The sequence below is a fragment of the Nicotiana sylvestris genome, chromosome 7 (genome assembly GCF_000393655.2).
Source record: "Nicotiana sylvestris chromosome 7, ASM39365v2, whole genome shotgun sequence".
Taxonomy (NCBI): domain Eukaryota; kingdom Viridiplantae; phylum Streptophyta; class Magnoliopsida; order Solanales; family Solanaceae; genus Nicotiana; species Nicotiana sylvestris.
Window position 1 is genome coordinate 53,814,971 of NC_091063.1, and position 27,878 is coordinate 53,842,848.

Here is a 27,878-nt window from a genome sequence, read left to right on the forward strand (position 1 = left end):
AATTTTAATTAATTCTTTATATTAGTGTCTTACCTATAACTAAAGTAATATCACATTTTATTTTAAATTATAATTTTGAATTAGTCTGAACTTGGTTTTTAGACTTGTTTGAATTTTAGACTTAGTTGTGAATATTTTTTGCTTAAGGTGTTTTGGACTTGAATGTTTTTATTGGTTAAAACTTTTAGACTTTAATGTGGTCTAGTAATGTTTAAACTAGTGTGATATTTAATGATTTGGGTTTAATTGCTTGAACAATTGTGATATTAGGTAGAATTATTGGTTGTTTAATCTGGTAGGTGGTGTAGCTTAAAATCCAGGAGAATTCTGCTGAATTTTACCTAATTTTCCTTCTGATTTTCGACCATTGTGGTCGGAATACTAAACTGAAAATTCCCCAATTTTCGACAAAAGTAGTCAAAAAAATTAATTATCTATTTAATTAATTTTAAATTTTCGACGGAATCAGTCGAAAATATTGAATATAATTTTAATTAATTTTTTAAAACTAACGCCTGGTTCAGTCAAAATTATTATAATTTTATTAATAGTTTTTTCCTATCGAATTGGTCGTATATTTACAGAAGGTTAAAATATTTGAATTTATTTTGCCATCCCAATTTTCAGATTTGCGACCAAAACGGCCACAAGGTTCCGGCTGATTCGGTCGAAAATCCTTTCCAACCATTTGACTTCAGTCGGAAATTAGTTTCTTACGGTTTTGCTGGTCGAAAATTTGACATTTTCTAGTAATGCCAGGAACAAGAATTATCACTGTTTATGTATTAACATGTTGAAAGAGAAACCAACAATGTTTGATACAGACATAAGTTTTATTTTTCACATTTTCATGAAAAATATTTTTCGATATTTGGCAATTAAAAAGTATTTTTCAGGAAAACTTATAAATTAAGGTTGAATAATACCATTAGCAAAACGGAGAGTGTTTTAATAAAACAAGATTTGAGTACTAAAGGCTTGTAATAATATTTAAGGGTTTGTTTAAGCAGTTAAAGGTTACTCGTGGTGAGAAAAATAATTTTCTGAAGAAATTCTGAACCCGATTGGCAAACACTTGAAAATGATTTCTCATGAGTCATGACTTTCGCCGTATCAAATACACTTAAAATTAGTCAAGAAAGTTACCTTGTTGTCAACATACTTGAATGGGCTCTTTCATAAGGGTCAGAAGGCAAGAGAGGAGATTTGTCCCTCCAGACTTCATCAAAGTACTGAACGATTATTAGGGACTCACAAAAACATGCTTTCCCTTGTGAATCAAATCTGGGATTTGCTTATGCCATTTTTTAGACTCTCGCCTAAAATTAACTGAAGCTTGAGAAAAATTAAATAAGCCTTTGTATATTCAGTGTAGTTGATGATACCGAAATTGATGACACAAATATGCTGCAGTCTTCACAATATATATGTAGTTTTAGGATTATCGGCGAAGCTATATCAAATTGTAGAATTTTTCCAGCAGGACTGCATTTTCTGCCAAACCTGTCATTCCTTCATAAGGCCGTATCATGTAGCCAATGGCATTACGGAGTGCTTTAGAAACTAAAGAGTAAAGGAGAGGGTGAGAGATTCATCACTATTATTTGATTAAATCTCTAATTAACCCTTGACTAAGGCTCTAAACTTAGCATGTACTACTTATGCCCTTCATCGAAGAAAGAAGCCACTGCCTATTATTCTAGGCAACCAGACAAACCAGTATCATACTCTTCATCTCCACAGATGGGAACTGGAAACTCGGAATAATAGTAGTTAGTAGTATAACTTCACTTTCTACGTTATTGGCATGCTCCTTATGTCAGTGACAAATTGTAGATAAACATTTATCTCTTTAGCAAAACAACTCCAAATAAAATAACCTTTTTACTTGAAAAGAATTAAATTCCCTTGCGTTTAGAGATAAATCCCCCCACATTCCAGTCTTTCATGTTCTCCTCAAGAATCAAGATGATTTAGATTCAATAACAAACAGCTGCAAATAAATTGCTAGAAGGAACACCCATTATTTTTTCCTAGTATAGACTCAACAGAGACGAGGAACATATGATAGCAGTACGTACAAGAAATTTGGGTTACAAAACTATGAATATGGAATTACCTTAACAATTATCTAGTGGTATTATCATGTCTGTTTAAAAGTAAAACCTCAACTCTAGACAAGAATACAACCCGACCACAATTTTATGGAAAAATTGTTAAGCATCCATAAAATGAGGAATACATGCTCAGCAAAGGCCAAAAAGGGCATGTCGTACAGCACGAATAGAATTTACGTGTTCTATCGGCAGACTCTAGTCTCGCAAGGAAATTCGCAACCAGAATACGATGTTAGTGCTATGATTTCCTCTTTTAACTGATAGAACACAGAACACCATTCGGACACACAATGGCGAAGTGAACAAAATCAAAGACAACTTATCATGTGCTACCTTCTCCGCCATGGTATATACTGCACTAGCAATCCATTCGCAACCACATTACCACAAACTAACATCACATCTCCGAGTGACAAAAAATACAGACCAAGCAAATCAGCACCACCGTCGATGGACTGCAAAATTGTCAAAGGTACAATTCACGTAAAAAAATGGGACCATAAACAAAGCAACTGAATGACCACCAAGGCTCATAATTTTTGCACCTCGAAACCTGAAAAGACCACTATGCTTCTGCACATACCATGTGTGAGTGCTTAAGTACTGGAGGGTGGTTTTCCTTGACTAATTGATGTTAGGCGTTTGATAAGACTACCCTTCAATGATTCAGGAATTCGTGAGATAAACATTGATTTGGCATCTGCAATTAATAACCTCCTGCAAGACCAAAACATTCTTGGTGTGAGATGAAAAGAAATTGAGAATATTAAGGCATGTGTAAGCTTTGTCAGTTTCAACGTCAGATCTGAATAAAAGTAGTTATGGACTCCATGCTAATTTCCCATGCTATACAAGTTCATAAATACATTCAACAGGTTTTCTATAGTTCAAGAAATGACCAATAGCCAAATGATATCCATTGATCAGTAAACCTCTAGCCCACCATTGTATTCACATTTTTCCTCTATTTGATTGTCCGCAATTCTTACTCAACCAAGTTCATCACGGCCACAATGATGACACTGTAGGGGATTGAAAGTCATATCATTTCATTCCTACAATGATAAATCTTTTTAAACCAAGAAACATGATTTTTATTAATGCTTCCAGAAACTTCTTTCCAAGTTCCTGTAAATGAAAATGAAAGAGTCTTGCAAGTATCAATAATGCATTACTCGCTGCGACAGGCTACCTCCAAACAACAAAAATTAACAGCAATAAGAAGAAGAAGAAGATAATTACAATAATAAGAAACAAAGATTTCTGGGGTGCTCGGATGGTATTTTTCCTTTACATTCTTAATCAAAAGCATTTTGCATTACATGCTACAAGGATTATAAACTCTCTACCCTTCCGGGGTAGGGGTAAGGTCTGCGTACATCCTACCCTCCCCAGACCCCACTAGTGGGATTTTACTGGGTATGTTGTTGTTGTTGTTGCTGCTACAAGGATTATAAGAAAATAATACAGTGGCAAGCCGAAAGCAAGGAGCACAACAAAACAAATTAGGGGACACACTTCTCTCACACATCATACACTTCAAATTGGAAAAAAAAAGATAAATAAAAAAGGGAAAAAGCTGGAAATTGACCCTTGCAGTGGAGACGACATGTAGGAAAGGATCGAGGCAAAATCAAAGAGCACATGATGTGAGACGCGATGCCACTAGGGGATTCAGGGAATATTTACTTGTTATCAGTTTACAACAGTCAGATCATGGATTCAAAGAGGGAAGACAGAGCATTCTTCACGCAACACACTAAAGCAAGAAAAGCAGAAACAAGGAGCTTGCCGATCACTTACCTTATACAATAACTACGCCTCAGTTCCAAATAAGTTGAAGTCAGCTATATGAATCCTCACTAACCATTTTTCCTAGAAAGCATAGGAACCTAATGTAAATGTATTAACATCGGTAAAACATAGTCCTAACTATTGGTATCACTCATATAAATCTTTTTCTTCCAGTGTGCCTTATCTTTTGCGAAGTCTGAATTAAATCTGCATTGATTCCAAGAGATTATAGGTCTTTGGAGACAACTTCCTTCCATGTGAGTCTAGGTCTACCTTATCCCTTTTGACACGTTCATCACTCACCAGTCCCATACTTATGATGCATTTGGAGGTCAGCGCATGACATGGCTGCTATTTCAAGCGACATTCTCTTATTTTATCCTCAATGTGTGCTACTTGCACATTCTGGCGAATGTGGTCACTTACCTCATCCCAAAAAGAACCCAATTTACCAATCACTGTCCATAAAACCCAAATAGTCAATCGCTGTCCGTAAAAATCAATTAAGTATGCCTTAATCCTAAAATTAATAGGGGTTGACACTATAAGAATCCTCTGCAGTAAATCCACTCCATTCGAGCCCATTTCGTTTCAATACCAAATAAGCTTTACCAATCACAAAGGTTCAACATATTGTTAGTGAACAATACTTTCTTTGTCCCAAATTAAATTAAGTATGGCTGGAGAAACTTTAGGCCAAAGGAAAAAAGAACCAAACAGAATGCCTTCTTTGGTCCATTTACCAATATTAGACACAGCAGTTTCATTATGAAGCACTATCGAGTAGACCATGAAGCACTACTGGGCTATTTATGAATGTGAAACACTGTTGGGCTAATTTAAAAATTCTCAAGCAGGAAAATGCAGGAGGAGAAACAGAAAAGTCTTTGGCATGTTTCACGGAAAAAGATCAGGAAAATTTCACCTTCCTTCTTTTATTTTAGATTGTCCCAAAACTAGTCCACTTTCTTAAATATAGATATTTCTTCTGTACACTTATCAAGATACTTCTTCTTCACACTTCTCCATGCTTTTCTCATAATTCTATTATAAAGAGATACTTCGGGACCAACTTTAATCCTAACAATGTTTACAGCCCAAAAACTGGTTTTAAAATAAACAATTGAATTTATGTTTCTAGGTCACTAGTAAATAGATTTGTCCAAAGTGTGTCTAATAAAATGAAGAATAACAGTGATAAATAAAGCAGAATTAGAGAAATGAATTCTTATTGAACGTCGGCCTCTGATACGGCTTTACAAGAGCGAACTACAATCTTTCAAGGATATAACTGAAATGATAACGTTTGAGAAACATATGTAGAGTGAACTTTCGTGTGTCCTCAGCGTGTGTTACAAGTAAATAAAGCAAGGTATTTGTAACTTAAGTGGGATGTAGTTGTTCCGAGTTCCTAGCCTACACGTTGTGTATGTGGCTAGTGGGGGGCGAGATCTCCAATAACTATAACCATAATAGCATCACGGACGGGGGCCACGATTTCAGGAGGATCCCGGATGTACCGGAATTAGTCATCGGAAACGTTTAGTCTGTTCCGGATACATACTTGGTGAATTTCTTTCGGTTACTCTTGTCCCGTATATGAATGGTCGGCCCCCATCATGATTCTTCAGCTCTCTCGGCTATAGCTTCCATGCTCACAGGTGTCAAACCACTCCTACCATATGTCACTACTGTGTTGTACCACGTGTTAAGAACGATTTTTCCCAATACAAACAATGGCAAAGTTTTTGCAACAATCAATTTTATGATCATTTGGACCATTTACATTTTAGTATAACAATAGTTCTAATTTTCCTTGATAACTGTACCAAAACCAAATGGGAGAACAACCACCAAAGAGCGAGTATTAAACTTAACCAAATAACAAAAATGAAACTTCTGCTCTTCTAAACCCAAATAGAATCAACCCGATGGATACAACTTATAAGACCTAAAACCCCAGCTTAACCAGCTTTTATATTGGTAAACCAACCAATTATGTTTTCTTAAACCCCCTCCCCATCCCCCTTTTGTGGAAGCCCCAAAGGCATTAATTCTGAACAGTCAGTAGAGGAGTTCGTTTCACAGTAGGATTTCTGTTGGAAAGAGTTAAAAATACAATGGTCTTGGAAGTTCCATCTATATCCTTGGCAGAAATTAACTGTCATGTTTAACACGTAAATTCACTTCAAAGTCACCTTTTAATCTTTCTCCCATTATCACCCTGCGCAAGATACTCCACGTCCCAAATTAACCAACGTAGTTTGACCAACACAAAGATGAAAGAAGAAAGTTTGAATGAGATATTGCGCTTCAATTTGGCAGGAATACACAAAGATAAGAGTTTGGACATGCAAATCCATATAAAGATGTCAAACCAAATTCCAACATATATGCAACTACGCCTCAACCGAACTAACATGTAAGCGCATATACAGAAGCGGTAGATAAATTTTTGAAGGTTGTGAAATACAACATTATTTAATGAAAAAAGAGATCAAAAAAGAGAGCAGGTCAAACAAATTTGAAATAAGCGAATAATAAGAAACTAGGTAATAGCACCCAGCACGTGTTCAAGTTTCCCATAGTATCTAATTTCTCAAATTTAGTATTGAAACAACCAAAGAAGAGGGGAGCAGTTTCGGACTCAAGGACAAACAAGTACTCTTAATTTCTTAAATGTACTAATTCAAACTGCAAATTTAGAGAAACGTACTTCTTCACATTAAAGTCTGATGCTTCATTGTCTGCTTGTGCCCCCGATTTCTTGGAATGCATAAAAGCATAGACTTCTTCCGACCAACCACACGTTCTTAAAACTAATGAAGCCTCCTTATGGAGCCTGAAACTCATTAGAAAGATAGGGTTAAAAATCAGTTTGAGCAGATAAGATAATACTGTTAAAAGTTTATTAGGCAAGACTATGAAAGCAGAAAGTACTTCATTATCTCTAACCACCAAACAAGATGACAGCAAAAGGGAGCTTCCCATATGTATATAGCTTGACAACAAAACAAATTAGAACTAAACAGCTTGGCTTCATCGAAAAAAATGTCCTACTCAACTTCCTTCCTCAGAACTCTTCTCAATACATTGTTAATGAGGTCAAGATAAGATATGGCTGATCAGTAACCAACATCATAAACAACTGAGAAGAACAAGAAAATGCACAAATCGTACACCACTCCACAACCTTGTCTTAGACACTCTTTTTTCTTTTCCTTTTTTTCCTCCAAACCAGTGATAAGAGACTTTTTACTGTAATCACTTCCCCACTAAAACTGAAAGCAGAGATGGACCAGAACACAAAATGGTTTTCCATTCTGTGGTGAGTAGTGACAAGCACGGATTCGGAAGAGATGAGTGCTTCCAGTTTATTAATTCAAAGGATATCTCGCCTAATTAAGAGAGACAGAGAATAATGTAAGGCAAAACGCTTGGCACCCTATGGACCTATGCAATCAAATGTAACACAATAACGATTTCATTTTAGCAGCACATAACCTCAAGTTCTAACAAATGTGGGTACAACTATAATGAGTTCTAAAGTTCGATCCCTAAAGTATAATAATACTAAGGACGAGGACTGCAGGAAATGCAGAGATAGAATAACATACTCCTTTTTTAATTCTTCCACCTTCGCACGAGACTGAGCATCTTGCTCAAGCAGGATGCAGTCATCTGGTAATTTTCTCTTTGAACCTGAGATAGAAGAGGATTCAACACGGCCATTTGACATCTCCTTTTGTACAGAAGTCACCTCAGCTGCCTTTTCATTATTCTCCCCATTATTTTTACGCACATTTCCCCTTAAGGGATTAGTTGCGACACTCTGGATTTTGCCATTTCCATTTGCCTCTTTGGCAGATGAATCCCTTCCTGCAGTCTTTCCATTACTCAAACCATAATCTTTATGGGGACCGTCTGCTACAGAGCTGGTTGCTACACCCGGAAGTTTCCCATTTCCGTGTGTTAAGGCATGTGATCTTGTCATATGACCATTACCACAACTTTTCCTAATACCGTTCCTGTCTGGCAATGATGTAACCTCTTTCTCTGTAAGAACTGATGCTCTCACATCACCATTTCTATTGTCAGATTCTCTTTGATGAACAACAATTTTGATATTCCCAGAAGAAGGTATCTTCTTGATGGAAGATCTTTCAAATATGCTCAACTCCCTCACTGGGCTCGAATGCACTTTACTGACCTTAAAAGTCATTACATTTTCTTTCTCAGAGGGGTGGCCTAAAACGTGTTTGCCATTTTCTGGTTTTGCTAAGTCACAGGTCGAGATTTTGGATCTAGCCAAGCCATTGGAATGATTGAACTTTGACCCATTAACTGATAAACATGTCTTGGTGAGTGGTGACCTCTGCTTGGTACGAGAGAAGAAAAGGATGTACACCTTCTCTGACAACACTTCTTGCAAGGTTGAAAGAGAAACAAAAGAATCATTACAGCAGTACCAACGACCCACAGCATCCTGCAAACAGCCAACCAAAATCAAAACACAAACATCAGGCAAAACAAAACTATGATTGGCTCCATCATCTTATTATTATCATCTTTGACTATACAGAATAAGGAATAACGAAGAACAAAGAAAACGTTGAGACTCTTGTAAGCTTGGCCAGACAGATATTTTTCCACCAACTAATGGAGTTCACGGCATGCCAGCGTATGCATGAGAAATTATGAATGTAATTTACCTTCAACAGGACACATTGAGACTACTGTTTTGAAAAAATACAAGAGGAAATTAATAGGAAATGAAGTCATCCATGTAGAAATTCACAACTATGATTCTGGCATACCTTGATATATGCATAATAATGCCCTGAATCCGGTGAAAAGCCTGAGTGGACAATAGTTCCAAAAAGATTGTATTCTGGATGAGGATCCTGCAAAATAAGGAACATAAAGTAACTTGACTATGAGACAGAAGTACCTTATTAATCAACTTACTCACTAGAAGTTGAGTGTTCAATCAGCGAGGATGTGCAACTCCCATCGTTCACCTTTTTTTATTTCGAATAGGCATACTACTATTCTGTCAGCAGGAGTTACAGGTACAATTCTTAAGGAGGATAGGTCAAATACACATATATGCACCATAGACTATTATACCTAAATTGATGCAAGCCAATATAAAATCCATTGTACCATGAATCAACAACATCTACGCCTCAGTCCTAAATAAGTTAGCGTCGGCTATATGAATCCTCAATGACCATGTTCTCCATTTAAATTCATATCATGCCAACATTATACAAAATAAAATAACAATGAAAAAGTACTAGAAGTTCCCTATATTTCCTAATAGGATAAGAATCTCTAATAGGGCTAAAAGACTCCTAAAAGGCATACAGCTAAAAGTAAATGTATTAACATGACTAAAATATACTCACAGCTACCTGGTATCGCCTATATAATCATCTCCTTTCTTTCTTCATCAAAATAAATCTATTTCTTCCCATGTGCCCTATCTTTCGCTAAGTCTACAATATTCCAAGAGATTGTAGGTCTTTCAAGACAAAAAGCAAGAAAAAAGAATGCCAAGAAATAGTGTCTCCCAAAAACAATACACAAACCAACTCCCTGAGACGCACAACCCCATCCAGTTTACCTTCTCCAATTAAGATTCTAATCCCATCTGTTAATATCATGAAATTGCCTAAATCCAGAGTTGAGTACATATAAGACCACAGATTTCCCAACTCGAAGAATGGAGAACATGCATATGTTAGCAAGGAAGAATGGAAGTCATTAGCAGAAAAAACTATCTTTTTTTGGATTAAAAGTAAATATTGGTAGAATTACTCTCCTGTATTAAAACTATGCAGTTCAGCCCTTTCTTCTAAGCAGATTTACAGACAGTGTAGACAAAGTACGAAGCAAGCTATGAAATTTGCACCTGTGATTTTGATTGGAAACCCCAAAAACTACCTGCGTAGATTCCAAATCCAAATGAATTATCACAGCAGTATTCCCTTGTTCCCAATGTTGGTTATTACATAGTTGGAATTTTTTACTAGTGCCACCCTATCTTGATTTGTCCAAGACGTGGTATTAACAATTCAAGAATTGGTAAGACAGGGCACTAGTCTTATAGCCCGTTTGGCCAAGCTGCAAAAATCAGCTTATTTTGAGAAGTGTTTTTCTCAAAAGTACTTTTGGTGAGAAGCAGTTTGTGTTTGGCTAATTAGCTTGAAAAGCACTTCTGAGTAGCAATTAGTGTTTGGCCAAACTTTAAAAAATTGCTTCTAAGTGTATTTTTCTCAAAAGTGCTTCTCAAAAAGTGCTTTTGGAGAGAAGCTACTTTTTTCTGCTTCTCCAAAACTGCTTCTGCTTCTCCTCAAAAGCACTTTTTTTCATTTTAGAAGCTTGGCCAAACACCTCAATTTGAGGCCAAAAGTGCTTTTGGCCAAAAAAAGCACTTTTGGCCAAAAATAAGATTGGCCAAATAGGCTATTAATTGGAGAACCCACAAACAAATTATCACAGCAGTATTCCCTCGTTCCCAGTTAGAATTTCATAAAAGGGCCTCCCCGCATTGATTTTTCCAAGCAGTGGTATTAACAATTGAGGAATTAGTAAGACAGAGCAATTGTCTAACAAAGGTGTTTTGATAAACTCTTACAGATGGGACAAGATCAAACCCAACTCATTTTTGTCCCTTCCTCCTTCTTCCCTCTAGCTCCTCTCTCCCAGTCACACCAGTATGGAGCAACATCATAGTCTAGCATCCTCCCTCCGGTAGCTCTCACCCATCCTGGCATCTTCACTGACACATTTATAGCTCCCTTATTCAAACTATTAGCATCAGTGCTTCTACCTCACATACCCTAAGATCACCATCTCTTACTCTTTCAATACCTTGATGTAATTATCATTGATGGCAGCTCCATCCTCTTGAGTAACCCCCCCCCCTTTTCCTCTTTTCTCCATCCCCTACCCTACGTCATAATAGCGTTATAACTCTACACTAACCTTTGCAATCAAGAAAGTAATTTTTTTCAAGGGCAATCTGAGTTTTGGATCAAACATGACAGATTGTTGATTATACCCTGTATTACTTCGACTTACCAAACCCAAGGGGAGAAGGCAGTAATACTATCTTAATATCCTCCTGTATTTTTGTAGTACCCAGTGTTGTGAAGAGCGTAAAGCGAGGAAAAATGACGAGCCCCTTTTCGCTTAAAGCGAGAAGCGAAGCGCTCGCTTTTTTGAAGTGAAGCGGAATTTTAAAGAAAAATATTAAAATAAATATTGCATTTCAAAAAGAAGGGCAGTATAACTTTAACGGAAAAATGGGCAGTATTTCAATCTTTTTATCACTGAAACAGAGCAAGAAAATGAAGAAGAAGAAGAGGAGAAGAATGAGAAAGAAGAACTGAAGGGGGAAAAAATTTCGCTAGCATTTCGCTGCTATTTGGATGCTGAAACAGTGAAAGAAAAAGAAAAAGAAAAAGAAGGAGGAGGAAGAAGAAGAAATCACATACCTGGGACCAAACTTGATGATCTTGAAGTTGAAAAGTGTAGAAAACTTCAACCCTAGGTCGCCTCTTTCTTTCTTTGTTGCTGCTCGATGGTGTTTTAAAAAAAGACAGCTTTTTTAATTAAATACGTTGGCAGCCCAGTTATAAAGAGAAGCGCTCGCTTCTTATGCTTCGCATCGCTTCATTGCTTCTCGCTTTTTCAGGGGAAGCGAGCACTTTTGTAAATCTGCAACGCCTCAACTAACAGCTAACAGAAGTGCCAGATACCTCCCCTAGCTTCGCTTCTCGCTTTAAGCGAGGAAGCGCTCGCTTTTTACAACCCCGGTAGTACCATCTTGGTATCATCTTGTTAATAGATTACCTTTACCTTATCAAACAAATACCATCTTAATGTCCATCGGGGCCACCAAACAACCCCTAAGTTGACCTAGATAAGCATGTGATTGCCTTAAACATTTTTTAATACTGAAGACTACGAGGCTTGGAGGAGTAGCGGGGATTTGAGCATTATGTGGACCATGACTACGTATTGCATTAGGGAAGCTGCTAGAGAGGTATTAGGGGTCTCGAAGGGTTACTCTGTTGGTCACAAAGGAGACTGGTGGTGGAATGGAGAGGTCCAAAGAAAAGTGGAAACCAAAAAAGCGGCGTGTCTGAAGCTAGTGGAAGCGTAGACGAGGAGGAGAAGCGGACGAGTAGGGAGTGGTATAAGATGACTAAGAAGGGGGCAAAGTTTGCAGTTACGGTGGCTAAGACCGCAGCATTTGGTCGTTTGTACGAAGAACTTAAGGGCAGAGGCGGGGATAAGAGGCTACTCAGGCTGGCCAAGGTGGGAGAAAGGAAGGCCCGTGACTTGGACCAAGTGAAGTGCAACAACAACAACAACATACCCAGTATAATCCCACGGATGTGGTCTGGGGAGGGTAGTGAGTACGCAGACCTTACCCCTACCTGGAAAGGTAGAGACGCCGTTTCCGATAGACCCTCGGCTCAAGAAAAGGTGGAAAGGATGTGGATGTTGTTCTCAACTTCAGACATCTTTTGCTACGCTCATTTCTGCTACGCTCATCTTTTGGACATGGGACATCTTGACGGGCCAACACTCAGCTCCATACAACATAGCTGGTCTAACCACCACCCTGTAGAATTTGCCCTTAAGTCTAGGCGGTACATTCTTATCACATAAAACCCCCGAAGCTAGCCTCCATCTCATCCAACTTCAATGCGGTGAGTAACATCCTCGTCAATTTCCCCGTTGCTTTAGATTATAGACCCAAGATACTTGACACTATCTCTTGTGGGAATGACTTGAGTATCAATCTTTACTTCTACTTCTTCTTCATGCCTCTCCTCACGGAACTTGCACTCCAAGTATTCAGTTTTCGACCTACTCAACTTGAAACCTTTGGTTTCCAGCATTTGTCTCCAAACTTCCAACCTAGCGTTAACACCCCCTCGCGTCTCGTCAATCAGTACAATGTCATCATCAAATAACATGCACCATGGCACCCTCCCTTGTATGTGACGTGTCAGGACATCCAACGCTAGGGCAAACAAAAACGGGCTAAGGGTTGATCCCTGATGCAACCCCATCTCCACTGGGAAATGTTTCAAGTTTCCTCCCGCAGTCCTCGCCCGATTCTTAGCGCCTTTGTACATGTCCTTAATCACCCTAATGTACGCTATCGGGACTCCGCTGACCTCCAAACACCTGCATAGCACCTTACTCGGGACTTTGTCATAAGCCTTCTCAAGGTCAGTGGACACCATGTGCAAGTCCTTTTTCCTCTCCGTATACTGCTCCACCAATCGTCTCACGAGGTGATGGCTTTTATGGTTGATCGTCCCGACATAAATCCGAACTGGTTCTCAAATATAGATACGCATGTCCTCACTCTCTTCTCCACCACCCTCTCCCAGACCTTCATAGTGTGACTCAGCAGCTTGATACCCCTATAGTTGTTGCCAGTATTTTGAATAGCGTGAGGCAACAAATAGCGATGAGGGCCCGCTTCACTGAGGCGAGAGGCAAGAAGCGAAGCGCTCGCCTTTTTTATGTTAAGCGACAATTTATATAAAAAGATAAATTATTAAATTTGCATATATATATATATATATAAAATATATATATATATATATATACTAAAAACTCAATAGCAATAATATATTAAAAAATATATCAATTAAAAACTCAGATATGAAGAAGCTCTTCGCCTCTGCCCATGAAGGAATTGAAAAGCAGAGCAAAAAAAAAAAAGACGAAGAAAAAGGAAGGAAGAAAGAATGAAAGAAAAAGCTCTATGTTGCTCGATCAAAAAACATTAGATCAAAAAAGAAAAAGAAAAAGAAGAAAAAAAGAAGAAAGAAGAAGAAAGAAAAAAAGGGCAGAAACTCGAAGAAGAAGAAGAAAAGAAGAAAGGAGAAGAAGAAAGAAGAAAAGAGATGAAGAGAAGCATACCTGATGAAGAAGCTTGAAGAAGAAAGAAGAATCGATGATGTGACTGGGTCGAGATGATGTGACTTGGATCGACTTGAAGGAGAAAGAAGAAGAAATTGTTGAAGCCCTAAATTTTTTCTGTTAATCGCTGGTCTGCTGCCTTTTTCTTTTCTTTTTTTTCAAAAACCGATGCTACAGGGCGCCTCTCGCTACACAGCGCCCCTCGCTACACAGGCAGAGGCGCTCGCCTTTTTGAAATCGCCACGCAACAGAGGCAAATAGCGCTGGAGGCTCGCATCGCATCACCTCACGCTATTAGCGCTGAGGCGAGCGCTATTTACAACACTGGTTGTTGCAGTTCTGGATATCACCTTTGTTTTTGTACAACGGAATCATCAAACTCCACCTCCAATCTTCGGGCATCTTCTTCGTCTTGAAAATGACGTTAAACAAGCTAGTAAGTCACTCCAACCCTACCCTACCCGCTTCTTTCCAAAATTCCACCAGGATCTCGTCCGGCCCAGTCGCCTTACCCCTGCTCATCTTTCGTATAGCCACATCAACCTCCTCACACCTAATACGCCTACAAAACCCAAAATCTCTCCGACTCTCTAAGTTCTCCAACTCACCCAGCACAATGTTCCTATCCCCTTCCTCGTTCAAGAGTCTATGGAAGTACTCCTGCCATCTACGTCTGATACACGCCTCTTCCACCAATACCTTATCGTCTTCGTCTTTGATGCACCTCACTCGATCCAGGTCCCGAGCCTTCCTCTCCCTAATTTTGGCTAACTTGTACAGCTTCCTATCCCCTCCTTTGCCCCCAAGATCCTCATACAATCCTTCAAGAGTTGCAGTCTTGGCTGCCATAACCGCGAGCTTCGCCTCTCTTATTGCCTTCTTATATCCCTCCCTATACGACCTTCGCTCTTCCTCGTCAGTGCTCCCCACTAGCTTCAGATATGCCGCTTTCTTAGCTTCCACTTTTCATTGGACCTCCTCATTCCACCACCAGTCCCCTTTGTGGCCACCCGAGTAACCCTTCGAAACCCTTAACACCTCCCAAGCAGCTTCCCTAATGCAGTTTGTTGTCATGGTCCACATACTACTCGCGTCCCCACTGCTCCCCCAGGCCCCCATAGCCAACAGCTTCTCCCCCAACTCCTGAGCCTTTCCCTTAGTCAAGGCTCCTCACTGACCAAGTAAAGTGCATCAAGGACAAAGAAGGTAGAGTTTGTTGGATGAGGGGCATATCCGGCAGAGGTGGCAAACTTACTTCAATGGTCTCTTGAACGAGGAGGGGGACAGGAACATTGTGTTGGGTGATTTGGAATCCTCCGAGAGTCGTTGCGACTTTGGGTATTATAGACGTATTAGAGTTGATAAGGTCAAGGGGGCTATGCGTAAGCAGCGGAAAAACGACTGTGTCAAATGAAATTCCGGTGGAGTATTGGAAGAGTGCATGCAAGGCGGTCTTGGAGTGGCTCACTAGGTTATTTAATGTTATTTTTAGGACGAACAAGATGCCCGAAAGAATGGAGATGGAGTACGATGGTTCCTTTGTACAAGAACAAAGGTGATATCTAAAACTGCAACAACTATCGAGGTATCAAGCTACTTAGTCATACTATGAAAGTCTGGGAGAGGGCGGTGGAGCTGAGGGTGAGAAGGAGTGTGTCTATTTCCGAGAACCATTTCGGGTTTATGTCGGAGCATTCGACTACGGAAGTCATTCATCCTGTCAGGAGATTGATGGAGTAGTATAGAGAGAGGAAGAGGGACTTGCATATGGTGTTCATCGACTTAGAAAAGGCCTACAATAAAGTTCGAGGTCCTATGGAGATGTTTTGGAGGCTAGAGGTGTACCTGTGGCATACATTAGGGTGATTAAAGACATGTATGATGGAACTAAGACCTGGGTGAGGACAGTAGGAGGGGACTCAGATCACTTCCCGATCATGATGGGGTTGCACCAAGGGTCGGCACTCGGCCCTTTTTTGTTTGCCTTGGCAATGGACGTACTGATGCGCCATATCCAAGGGGAGGTACCGAAGGGGAGATGTCGTGGTGCATGTTATTTGAAGATGACATTATATTGATTGACGAGACGCCAGACGATGTTAACGTGAGGTTAGAGCTGTGGAGGCACACCCTGGAATCTATCAATTTCAAACTTCATGGAACTCATATTTGCTTGTTCTTCCTCCTTGGATCGTTAAAGGATCCTGTCGCTCTGATACCAATTGTTAGCGGAAACGTAAAAGAAAGAACACAAGATTTAACGTGGTTCGGATCAAAATAATCCTACGTCCACCAGAGAACAATTGTCCTTTTAATATTAACAAAGGAAGGGGAGATTTCCCAATTACACTTAAGAGAATTTCTCTCTTAACTCTCTACTCACTACAATGTATTGTATTATTTTGGGATGATTTCTACAAGTGAAGGAGTGCATCTATTTATAGAGGTAAAGACCTCCTCTTGATGTCATTGCTGACATCAAACTACCTCCTCTTGATGTCATGGGTGACATCAAAGGAGGAAGCTTCCTCCTAGCATCCACACCAACTCTTTCCACCAACTCTTCCAATTGGCATGCCATTGTTGACTAAACATAAACCAACATTTTCAGCATGCCATTGTTAACTAAACATAAACCAACATTTTCAATCTCCACCTTGGTTTGCGTTTCGAGCGTGTGAACAACTCTGGCCAAAACTTCTAAGCTTACTGGGCAACCCCGTTGTAAGAAACAAGAAGAATCAAACCATTGTTGAACATACCACCTCCACCTAGCAACTGTTCTCTTCGGAGTTGCATCAGTTGATGCACACCCCCGCCAAGTCCTTGCAGTGTGCAAACTTAGCGAGCGGGACTATCTTGGTCAACATGTCTGCAGCATTATCATCTGTGATAACCTTCACGACCTTGATAGTTCCCTCATCAATAACATCTCGAATAAAATGAAATCTGACATCAATGTGTTTAGTGCGCTCATGAAATCTCTGATTTTTCATTAGATGAATAGCACTCTGACTATCACATCTAAGAGTTGATTCCAGCTGAACCAAACTCAATTCCGCTACTAAACTTTTCAACCAGATAGCTTCCTTTACCGCCTCCGCTGCTGCCATGTATTCTGCTTCTGTCGTAGACAAAGCGACAATCGACTGCAAAGTCGACTTCCAACTGACGGCACTGCCAACGAGGGTAAAGATGTATCCAGTTGTGGACCTTCTTCTGTCAAGATCTCCTGCATAGTCAGAATCCACATAACCGAGAATTGAAATACCTGTACCACTTTTTCGAAAGGTAAGACCAACACCAGAAGCTCCTTTGAAATATCTCAATATCCACTTGACAGCTTCCCAATGCCTCTTTCCTGGGTTGGACATGTATCTACTTACCACACTTACAGATTGAGCAATATCTGGACGTGTGCATACCATAGCATACATAATACTACCAACTGCACTGGCATAAGGAATCTTTGACATATGCTCCACCTCATCCTCGGACTGAGGCATTTGTGACTCTGAAAGTTTAAAATGAGGAGCTAATGGTGTACTTACAGGCTTGCACGTTTGCATATTGAATCTTTCGAGAACCCTTTCAATATACCTCTTCTGAGAAAGATGTACAACATCGTCTTCTCTTGAAATCTCCATACCAAGGATTTTCTTTGCAGCTCCTAAATCCTTCATGTCAAATTCCTTACTCAATAGTTTCTTCAAAGCATTTATCTCTGTAATGTTGTTAGCAGCAATAAGCATATCATCAACATACAACAGTAAATAAATCATTGAGTTACCAGACATCTTCTTGTGATACACACAACTATCAAATGCACTCCTTGAGAATTCATGTGTAGTCATGAATGCATCAAACCTCTTGTACCACTGTCTAGGGGATTGCTTCAAACCATACAAAGACTTCTTTAGTTGGCATACGTGATCTTCTTTTCCCTCAGCTAGGAAACCTTCAGGTTGATCCATATAGATTGTCTCTTCTAGATCACCGTGTAAGAAAGCAGTTTTGACATCAAGCTGTTGAAGCTCCAAGTCAAATTGTGCAACCAATGCTAGTAGCACGCGAATTGAGCTATGCTTCACGACCGGAGAGAAAATCTCATTGTAGTCAATTCCCTCCTTTTGGCTGAAACCTTTTGCAACCAATCTCGCCTTGAACCTAGCATCTTCCACTTCAGGAATTCCCTCTTTCTTTCGGTAGACCCACTTGCATCCAACTGTCCTCTTCCCCTTTTGTCTTTTCACTAAGACCCATGTCTGATTCTTGTGAAGAGACTCCATCTCTTCAGTCATGGCTAACCGCCATTGTGCGGCATCCTTGCAAGAAGTTGCTTCAATATACGAGGAGGGCTCCAGATCTTTAATCTCTTCTTGTGCAGCTACGAACGCATATGCAATCAAGTTTGCTTGATTTATAAGGCGTTCCGGTTCTCGTGTCTGCCTCTTCTCCCTCCCCTTCGCAATTGTGTATGGTTCATTGACAGCAAGTTCTTCAACGCCTACATCTTCTGACTCATCTTTAACCTGAGTCTCTTGATCCTTTTCCTTGGCAAGCTCCACCGGAAGCTCCACCTGCTCGTTGTTCTTGTTTCCTGAAAACTCCACGGAAACTTTACGGGGATCAAGTATAGAGGATTCATCGAAGGTGACATCTCTACTAACTATAAATTTGAGTAAAGACAAACACCAAAGTTTGTACCCTTTTACTCCATCCACATACCCTACGAATATGGCCTTCTTAGCCCTTGGTTCAAGCTTTCCTTCATTAACGTGATAATAAGCTGGACACCCAAATACTCGTAAGTATGAATAGTTAGAGGGTTCACCTGACCATACCTCATTCGGAGTCTTAAAGTCAATTGCCGATGCTGGAGATCGATTGACAATATGAGCAGCAGTGTGAACTGCTTCAGCCCAAAATACTTTGGACATTTTGGCTTGTAGGAGCATACAACGAGCCTTTTCAAGAAGAGTTCTGTTCATTCTCTCGGCAACTCCATTCTGCTGTGGGGTATGCCTGACAGTCCTATGTCTTGAGATCCCATGAACCTTGCAGAATTCATTAAACTCTTCATTGCAAAACTCCAAGCCATTGTCTGTGCGAAGATACTTGATTTTCCGCTCCATTTGATTTTCAACCAAAATCTTCCACTCTTTAAATGCTTCAAAAGCATCACTTTTTGCCTTCAAAAAATACACCCAAACCTTTCGTGAGAAATCATCAATAAAAATGAGAAGATACCTCTTTCCGCCCTTCGATGGAAGTTTAGAAGGACCCCATAAATCTGAATGGATGTAGTCTAGCACTCCTCTTGTCTTGTGTTTGCCAGTGCTGAAGCTGACCTTCTTCTGCTTCCCTAGAACGCAGTGCTCACAGAAGTCAAGCGTGCTGATCTTCTCACCTTCCAAAAGTTTACGATTGCTCAACATCTCCAGTCCACGTGCGCTCATATGACCCAGTCTCATGTGCCATAGTCTTGCCTTGTCATCATTAGATAACTGCACTGTAGATGCATTTGCAGAGCCAACAATGGTGCTTCCGGCCAATGTGTAAAGGCCGTTCTCCAGCTTGCCTTTCAGCATGACTAAAGAACCTTTAGTCACCTTCATAGTTCCTGCTTCGCTCATGTACCTGTAGCCTTGTTCATCCAGAGTACCCAAGGAGATCAAATTCTTCTTCAGATCAGGAACATGACGGACTTGTGTAATAGTCCTCACGATTCCATCATGGCAGCGAACCCGAACTGAGCCAATGCCAACTATTGCACAAGTTGCATTATTGCCCATTACTACGGTTCCTCCACTTTTCTCGTAGCTGCTAAACCAGTCTTTTCGGAACGTCATATGCAGAGTACAAGCAGAGTCTAACACCCATTTGTTTTCATAACTACTATTATTATTACACGATGTTGTTAGTACATAATCATTATCAAAATTATGTACCTGTTCAACTGTAGATGCACTCGCCTTTTCCTTGGACTTTGACATTGGGCAATCTCGTTCAAAGTGCCCCTTCTTGCCACAACCCCAACACTCTGTATTCTTCTTGTTCACACGAGACTTTGATCTGTGCTTTGATTTGGTCTTTCCCTGTTGGCTAGTCCGGCCTCTTACAAAGAGGCCACTTGCCTGGTCATCTCTATCTCCTTCAATGTGCCTCCGCACATCACTAGAGTTAAGTGCCTGCCGCACTTGCTCAAGCTTGATAGGCTCCTTGCTATACATCATTGAATTCTCAATATCACGATATCCTGAAGTCAATGAAAATAGCAAAGCACATGCAAGCGTCTCCTCCTCCCTTTTAATTCCTGCAATCTGTAAGTCCATGACAAGTTTATTAAACGCATCTAAATGATCTTGTAACGAAGTACCTGACCCCATCTTAAATGTGTGAAGACGCCGTTGTAACAACATTCTTGTTGTCACTGATCGGTCTTGGTATAGCCCTTCTAGCTTTTCCCACAACTGTTTGGCCGTCTCTTCGGTACCCGTACTCACTTCACAAAGCACGTTAGGTGCAAGGGATAGTTGGATTGCACTCAATGCATCCCCTTCAATCTTCTCCTTGTCGGGAGCTGATATATCCGTAGGATACTTTCCGTCAATAGCATGGATTGAACCTTCCCTCCGCAGTAACGCCATCATCTGGATCTTCCAGATATTGAAGTTGTTGCGTCCATTGAATCTATCAATTTCAAACTTCATGGAACTCATATTTGCTTGTTCTTCCTCCTTGGATCGTTAAAGGATCCTGTCGCTCTGATACCAATTGTTAGCGGAAACGTAAAAGAAAGAACACAAGATTTAACGTGGTTCGGATCAAAATAATCCTACGTCCACCAGAGAACAATTGTCCTTTTAATATTAACAAAGGAAGGGGAGATTTCCCAATTACACTTAAGAGAATTTCTCTCTTAACTCTCTACTCACTACAATGTATTGTATTATTTTGGGATGATTTCTACAAGTGAAGGAGTGCATCTATTTATAGAGGTAAAGACCTCCTCTTGATGTCATTGCTGACATCAAACTACCTCCTCTTGATGTCATGGGTGACATCAAAGGAGGAAGCTTCCTCCTAGCATCCATACCAACTTTTTCCACCAACTCTTCCAATTGGCATGCCATTGTTGACTAAACATAAACCAACATTTTCAGCATGCCATTGTTAACTAAACATAAACCAACATTTTCAACAAGTCATCCCAAGAGAGAAAGTTTTAAATACCTTGGGTCTATTATACAGAGGAATGGGGAGATCGATGAAGATGTTACACACCATATTAGGGCGGGATGGATGCAATGGAGACTTGCTTCCAGTGTTCTGTGTGAAAAGAAGGTTACAACAAAACTTAAAGGTAAGTTCTACAAAGTGGTGGTCAGGCTGACTATGTTGTATGGGTATGTTAGCCAGTTAAGAGCCCATGTCCAAAAGATGAAGGTAGTAGAGATGAGGATGTTGAGATGGATGTGAGGGCACGCGGGGTTAGATAGGATTAGGAATGAAGTTATTCGGGACAAGGTCAGTGTGACCCTTATTGAGGACAAGATGTGGTAAACGAGGCTTAGATGGTTTGGGCATATGAGGAGGAGCACAGATGCCTCGGTCGGGAGGTATGAGAGGTTGACATTGGAAGGCCTAAGGAGAGGCAGAGATAGGCCGAAAAAGAATTGGGACAGGTAATTAGGCAAGACATGGCGCAGCTTCAGCTGGTCGAGGACATGACCCTTGATAAGAAGGTGTGGAGGTCGAGGATTAGGGTAATAGGTTAGTTAGTTGAGTGTTCTCCTTGTTCATACCAGTAGTATTAGTACGTACTTTCGTATTTTGTTGGTATTAGATTTCTATGACTACCTGTTATTTCTCTCATTTCGGTCATCTTACTATCTGGTTGTTATTTATGCTGCTTTTACATGGCTTCTCGTTGTTGCGCTTCTTGTTTTTCTCTTCATTATGTGATGCTTATACTTTGCTGAGTCGAGGGTCTATTTGAAATAGCTTCTCTATCTCAATAAGGTAGGGGTAAGCTACGTACCCACTACCCTCCCTGGACCCCACTATGTGGGATTATAATGGGTTTGTTATTATTGGTGTTGTTGTTGTGTTATTTAAAACTTTTAGGTCTCCTAGGATTTAAAAAAAAAAGACGAATCGCCAAAATGAAGAGAAAACATCACAGATGCCGGAGAGAAATTCTCTGCCTTAACAACTATATCTAGAGTTAGCAATCGAGAGAACGCCATGTATTGGTGCCTACGTGTAGCCTATCCGGCTATGACAAGGACATTTCAATTACATGTGAAATCATAGTCAAGTTAAATGGTGAGAAATCAAAGACACAAAACTCATTGGCATAAAAGGTTACCCATTTTGAAAACAAGCTGACAAGGTAGGCTCTGGTGAAGTGCACTAATACTGAAAAAATACCAATACCCCATAATTTTTTCTTCAAAAAGAATGGTAAAATAAAAGTTTTACTTGGCACCACGCTAGAACATCTTCAGCAGAAGATGGTTTGAATTTAATTGGGAAAGAATTAACTCAATGGTGGGGAGCAAAACAATATATGTTGAACTTAATCTTTACACACATACCTGACTCGCTTTGCACATGTAGCTTGAAAGCACTAGAAACTCCTCAAAAGCAATAGGCTTATCGATCTTCCCACCATATATTCCTTCAAACCTCTATCCATAACCAAAGCTAGGTTAGCATTGGCAGTTGAATATAAAATAGAAAAGACAAACATTCCAACAATTTTGTACCTTGAGCTGAATGACAAGAACATTTGGCGCTTGATGAATCGACATTTGCTTCCTTGCTGTCACCAATTTCTTACAGCTAAACAAGCATAAGTCCTCAGTCCAACAGCACAGTTATCATAAAATATGTATCAAGAAAGAGGGATAAAATACTCACTTCTCACACTTGTACTTATTGTTGCCATCCAAAACCTCGGGCCGAAAAAATCTCTGCATAGCATCTTTGAGGGAGCTACTGTGCAACACATCAAGACTTATATCCATGATCTCGTCCACCTTATTTGACTCAGCACCACATGACAAGCACTTGACCTGGCTCTGTAAAGCACCCCCGAAGATTTCCTTAACAATGGTATTTCCATTCCCATCGGCACCACCACCCTTCCTTCTTTGCTGCTGCAACTTCTTCAACCGCAAACAGGTGTTGTGGCAAGCGTCAATGACATAGCGCAAGAATTCATGGGCATCCTCTTGTCTCCCATACCTAAAATGCTGGGCAAAAATCTTTAAGCAATGATTAATCTTAGACGGAGTATCTAGGGCTGATTCAAGACTCAAAGACCTAGCTATTCGCTTCTCTAATATGCAGAAAGGACATTCACTCTTCTTCTCTGAAGCAGCTGCAGCTCCAGAATCACCTGCACAATAGAAGGACATCTTTATTTCAAGCTAAAAACTAGGGCATCAATCAAACATTCAGGTGCTCAGCCAACTATGCATCAATCATAAAGATTAGTTGATGTCAGCTCTATAATATACTAGAAACATCATGCCTCAATTCGAAACTAGTTGAGTGACTTGAGTCGGTGATATGAATCCTCAATAATCATAACAAATACCAAGCCTCAAACCAAAGTAATCAGACCTATATTATGTGAATCCTCAATAAACTTAAAAACTAACAGCTCAATCTCAAACTATCAGGGTCGACTACAGGAATCCTCAATAACCATAATAACTACCACGCCTCAATACCTAGCTAATTGGAGTTGGCAATATGAATTCCAATAATAGTCCTGCTCAAATTGGGCATGTAATGATTGAATGCTCAAACAAAGGGGCTTAGCCCATGTACGAAGTAAATACACACACACACACACAACACGCACAGAGGCGCACACACAATAAAGATGAGTATAATAAATAAATAATGGAGGAATTACAAGAAGAGGAATGTTGAGATTGGAGGCAGAAAAAGGCAAGGGGAGGGGTGTAAGTGAGGCACTGAAGAACCGAGTTGAGATAACAGGTATTGCCAAGGTTTTTGAGCCCTAACGGAGGACCAGTTTTGCGTCTCTGGCTGAGCAGATTCGGCTGCCAATTCATTTGCAGCAAATAGGCCATTAACGACCTAATTCTTCTTCCTCTACCGCCAGCACCGCCGCGTATGGGCTGCCCCAAAGCCGCAGCCACCACGATCGCATCGCCTCGAATTCCTCTCTCTCTCTCTCTCTTTCTACGTTTGGCTTTTCTTTTTCTCCTGTTAGGTTTTTTCCAATTTTTGGTTGAGGGAGGGAGATTTCCAGAACAATGAGAGGTTTAATTGTGGTTTCAAATTGGCAGTGAGTGGTTATATAATTCTCTATATATACAATACAATTTGTTTTTCGGGGTGGGTAAATAATAGTGTGGCGTTAGTATGTTTTGTATTGTGTTGTTATATAGAGAAAGAGAAGACGAGGAGACTGTGAAAACAGACAACTTCCCCCTCATCCCCCAACTCCAAGGAACCAAAATGTGGTTCTTTTGGACAACTAGCACCTTAATAGGTGTAAAAAAAAATGATATTTTTATATATAGCGCTCAAATACTGAGCGCTATACATTAACATTAACTGTGTCGTTAATGTATAGCGCCCAGTATTTGGGCGTTATACATAGAAAGCTGACACTAACAGGTATAGCGCCCAAATACTGGACGCTATACATAAAACTTTATACATAAAACTTTATGTATAGCGTCCAGTATTCAGGCGTTATACACCTTTTTCCTGGCCCCACCAATAATTCCTGACTTCAATAATTCAAAAGCGTATAGTAACCACTTTTTGGGCGCTATATATAAAAAATAATCCCCGGCTAGCCATTTCCTATATAAAGAGGTTAGGATTGTATAGAAATTCATTCAAAAGGTGTACAACGTAGAAATTTCTCGGCTAGCCATTTCCATACTCTTGTTGAAACGTTTATTGTTGTTAAATTCTCCAGCATTTTTTCATTATGTCTGAAGAGCGTAGAATAAGAGTTTTATTATATTGGGAGGTGAGGTTGTGATGGAAAATAACTCTGTGGGCTACAGTTTACCTGCTCAGTGTCATGTTAAATTGCCACTTACAATGGAGGACGATAAATTGATATCGTTGTTATGCAAAAAAATGAGTGTGAGGAAACGTTCAGTGATACTTAAAGTAACCGAAAGATATTCGTATTCCGTCACTCCGCAAAGGGTTGCTCTTTACTCGGAGTTTAACATCGACGATTATGAAACTTTGAGTGATTTTCTGAGGACTCCGGATGAATGCCGGGAATTTCTTGTAATCACAATGTTGGAGATGTACGCGAAGGTCGAAGACCTTCCAAAAAACGAGGTTGTGCATAGTAGAGATAACCCCCAGTCATCGGGTGGTTATTCTGGAGCAGTTTTTGCTGGACAGGTTCCGTATGAAAGAGTTTTCCTTGATTTAACTTATCACCGCCGGCGAATGAGCAGCGAGAAAATAATTTATACCCTGCTTTCTATAATTCAAGACGAGTGGTAAACTTCAATTTTCATTTGTGTTAATTATGTATATTTTTGGTGTATTGAATTTGTATTAACGCTCATATATTTAATAGGGAGTACCGGCCAGATATGAATTTTACAAGTGGCCCATCCGGTAGTCATCACCTAATCGAAAACGTCCATCATGGAATTTCATCACATTACGACTTGTAAGTGAAGTGATATAGCCATATGGAAAGCATTTATTAATTCAGTAGCTTATATTTTTGTTGGTTGTGCAGCGAAAACGAGCAAGTTGAACCATCCGTACTCACTCAATTGCCCGAAAACGACGTATTACATCGGGATCTGGCAGATGCACAGAGTGAGGAACAGAACAGTGATTACGATAACAATGTCGATGAATCCGAAGACGAGACACCCTTTCCTCGTGAGGATGGTGATGCGCAGGATGAGGAGGAAGGACCTGATATGAAGAGAGACCCCCTAGACGAAGAGTGCTCGAGTCTGAAGTGTCGTTTCATTCAAGGGAGATTACTTACATTGATAACTTGCCAACCGTGTCGGATGTGGAATCTCTCACAAGGGATTTTGATGAAATTCAGATAGCAATGTGGGATGAGTCTAGACCAACGTAAAAGAGTGTCGTGGATGCAGGTATGGGAGTCAAGTCCGATGGTATACAAGGTTGTTTGCTGCAGGTGGTTTTGGCCATGTAATTGGATGTGGACGCTGTTTTTGAACCACCTGAAAGAGCACGTTGTCAAACAACGTTCATGTATTTGTCTAATATCTGATCGACACTGTGGTATATTAAGTTCTGTGGAGAACTTGCTTGCATGGCAAGAACCTTATGCATACCACCGTTACTTTGTGAGGCACTTTAAGGCCAATTTTCAGAAGGCACATCCCAATAAGGATCTACATGATTTGATGTGGATGGCAGTAACAAACCACCAACAATATAAATTACTGAGGCATATAGATTCTATCAGGCAAGAAGACGAGGCAGCCTATTGTTGGTTAATGCAACATCACCCGGAAAAGTGGACTTTGCATGCGGATGGTGGCAGACGATGGAGAATTCTTACTACAAACGTGTCAGAGTCCTTCAACGGGTTATTGAAGTCGGCAAGAGGATTGTCCGTCACAGCCATGGTGCGGATGTCGTTCAAGCAGATGGCGGAGAGGTTTGTTGAACGGTCTGCAATTGCAACGGAATTGATGGAAAGGGGTGTTGAATTTATGCCAGTGCCGATGCAGAGATTTGAGAAATACAGATGGCGAGCACATTGACATTCATTTTTGCAGTATGATAGCGAAAGAGGTATTTTTGAAGTTCGCATCGCTATCCATAATAATTGGGGTAATAATGTACATACTATAAATGAATCAGCAAGGTTATGCTCTTGTGGGAAATGGTCCATCTACCACATGTCTTGCTCACATGCCATCAAATGTTTTCAACGTGTTGGTTATGCGGAGACCAACTATGTTGATCAACAATATAGTGTTTTCAAGTACCTAAACACATATAGTGGTCAGTTGCAGCCAGTGGGTGCTGGGTATTATTGGCCTCCGGAACCATTTAAAATGGTGTGTAACAAGACCTATTTGTGTAAAATACAGGTGCAGAAGAGAACGCGTATACGGAACCAAATGGATGTTAGTGATACTGTTTATGCGCACAAATGTGGTATATGCTTTGCAAACAGGACACGACCGTCGTAAATGTCCTTCAGCTGGTTTGGGTGGCAAAACTAATCAAGCTCGTGGTAGGTGTTCTTCTAGTGTACCTAACTACCCATGAGTTTATGTTGTAATAATTAGTTGTTATGTCTATGTTGCAAGATTTATGAAATAAAATTATGCTTGTTAATTATGATTTGTACTTTTCCATTTTACCTATTTAAATAATAATTTAATAAAATTATCTGTATATTTGCGTGTGTTGTCTTGTCGAACTAAAAAACCTTACCAGCTGACATAAAGTTGTCTTGTCAACATCATGATATTTAACACGCAAAATATAGCGCCATTAGATAGTACGTTATGTATTTAGCGCGGTTAAATATATAGTTTTGTGTATGTTCTCTTGTCGAACTGAAAAAGCTGATCAGCTGACATAAAGTTATCTTGTCAACATCACGATATTTAACACGCAAAATATAGCACCATTAGATGGTACGTTATGTATTTAGCGCGGTTGAACACTACGTTATGTGTGTGTTGTCTTGTCGAACTGGAAAAGCTGACCAGCTGACATAAAGTTATCTTGTCAACATCATGATATTTAACACGCAAAATATAGCACCATTAGATAGTACGTTATGTATTTAGCACGGTTGAACAATACGTTATGTGTGTGTTGTCTTGTCGAACTAAAAAAGCTGACTATCTGACATAAAGTTGTCTTGTCAACATCATGATATTTAACACGTAAAATATAGCGTCATTACATAGTACGTTATGTATTTAGCGCGGTTGAACACTACGTTATGTGTGTGTTGTCTTG

At 40.0% G+C, this 27,878-nt stretch overlaps 1 protein-coding gene across 2 annotated transcripts; it reads right to left on the bottom strand.

Annotated features, from left to right (window-relative positions):
- Positions 1 to 1,950: 1,950 nt before the first annotated feature.
- Positions 1,951 to 24,284, bottom strand: LOC104227475 (ubiquitin carboxyl-terminal hydrolase 25). Of its 2 annotated transcripts, none has more exons than XR_711121.2 (9): positions 23,806 to 24,284; positions 22,800 to 23,280; positions 22,646 to 22,721; positions 22,475 to 22,567; positions 8,729 to 8,815; positions 7,529 to 8,397; positions 6,628 to 6,753; positions 2,663 to 2,834; positions 1,951 to 2,572 (listed from the first exon to the last, which is right to left on the bottom strand). XR_711121.2 is itself a non-coding variant. In XM_009779718.2 (9 exons), the coding sequence occupies exons 1-8, from the start codon at positions 23,984 to 23,986 to the stop codon at positions 2,714 to 2,716; spliced, it is 2,034 nt and encodes a 677-aa protein (XP_009778020.1). In that variant the 5' UTR covers positions 23,987 to 24,283; the 3' UTR covers positions 1,951 to 2,572; positions 2,701 to 2,713. The 2 variants fall into 2 exon arrangements, 1 of the variants encoding a protein (XP_009778020.1); XM_009779718.2 differs by having other exon boundaries at positions 2,701 to 2,834; positions 23,806 to 24,283.
- Positions 24,285 to 27,878: the final 3,594 nt, after the last annotated feature.

Bases quoted from the DNA above. Each gene is read 5' to 3' on its own strand.
- LOC104227475 (XM_009779718.2), bottom strand. From the start codon at position 23,986: ATGGCCTATTTGCTGCAAATGAATTGGCAGCCGAATCTGCTCAGCCAG. The intron at 8,816-22,474 runs GTATGTGTGTAA...CTTATTTTGCAG, and splicing joins ACATGTGCAAAGCGAGTCAG to GATCCTCATCCAGAATACAA. The intron at 6,754-7,528 runs GTATGTTATTCT...AATGAGTTTCAG, and splicing joins GTGGAAGAATTAAAAAAGGA to GCTCCATAAGGAGGCTTCAT.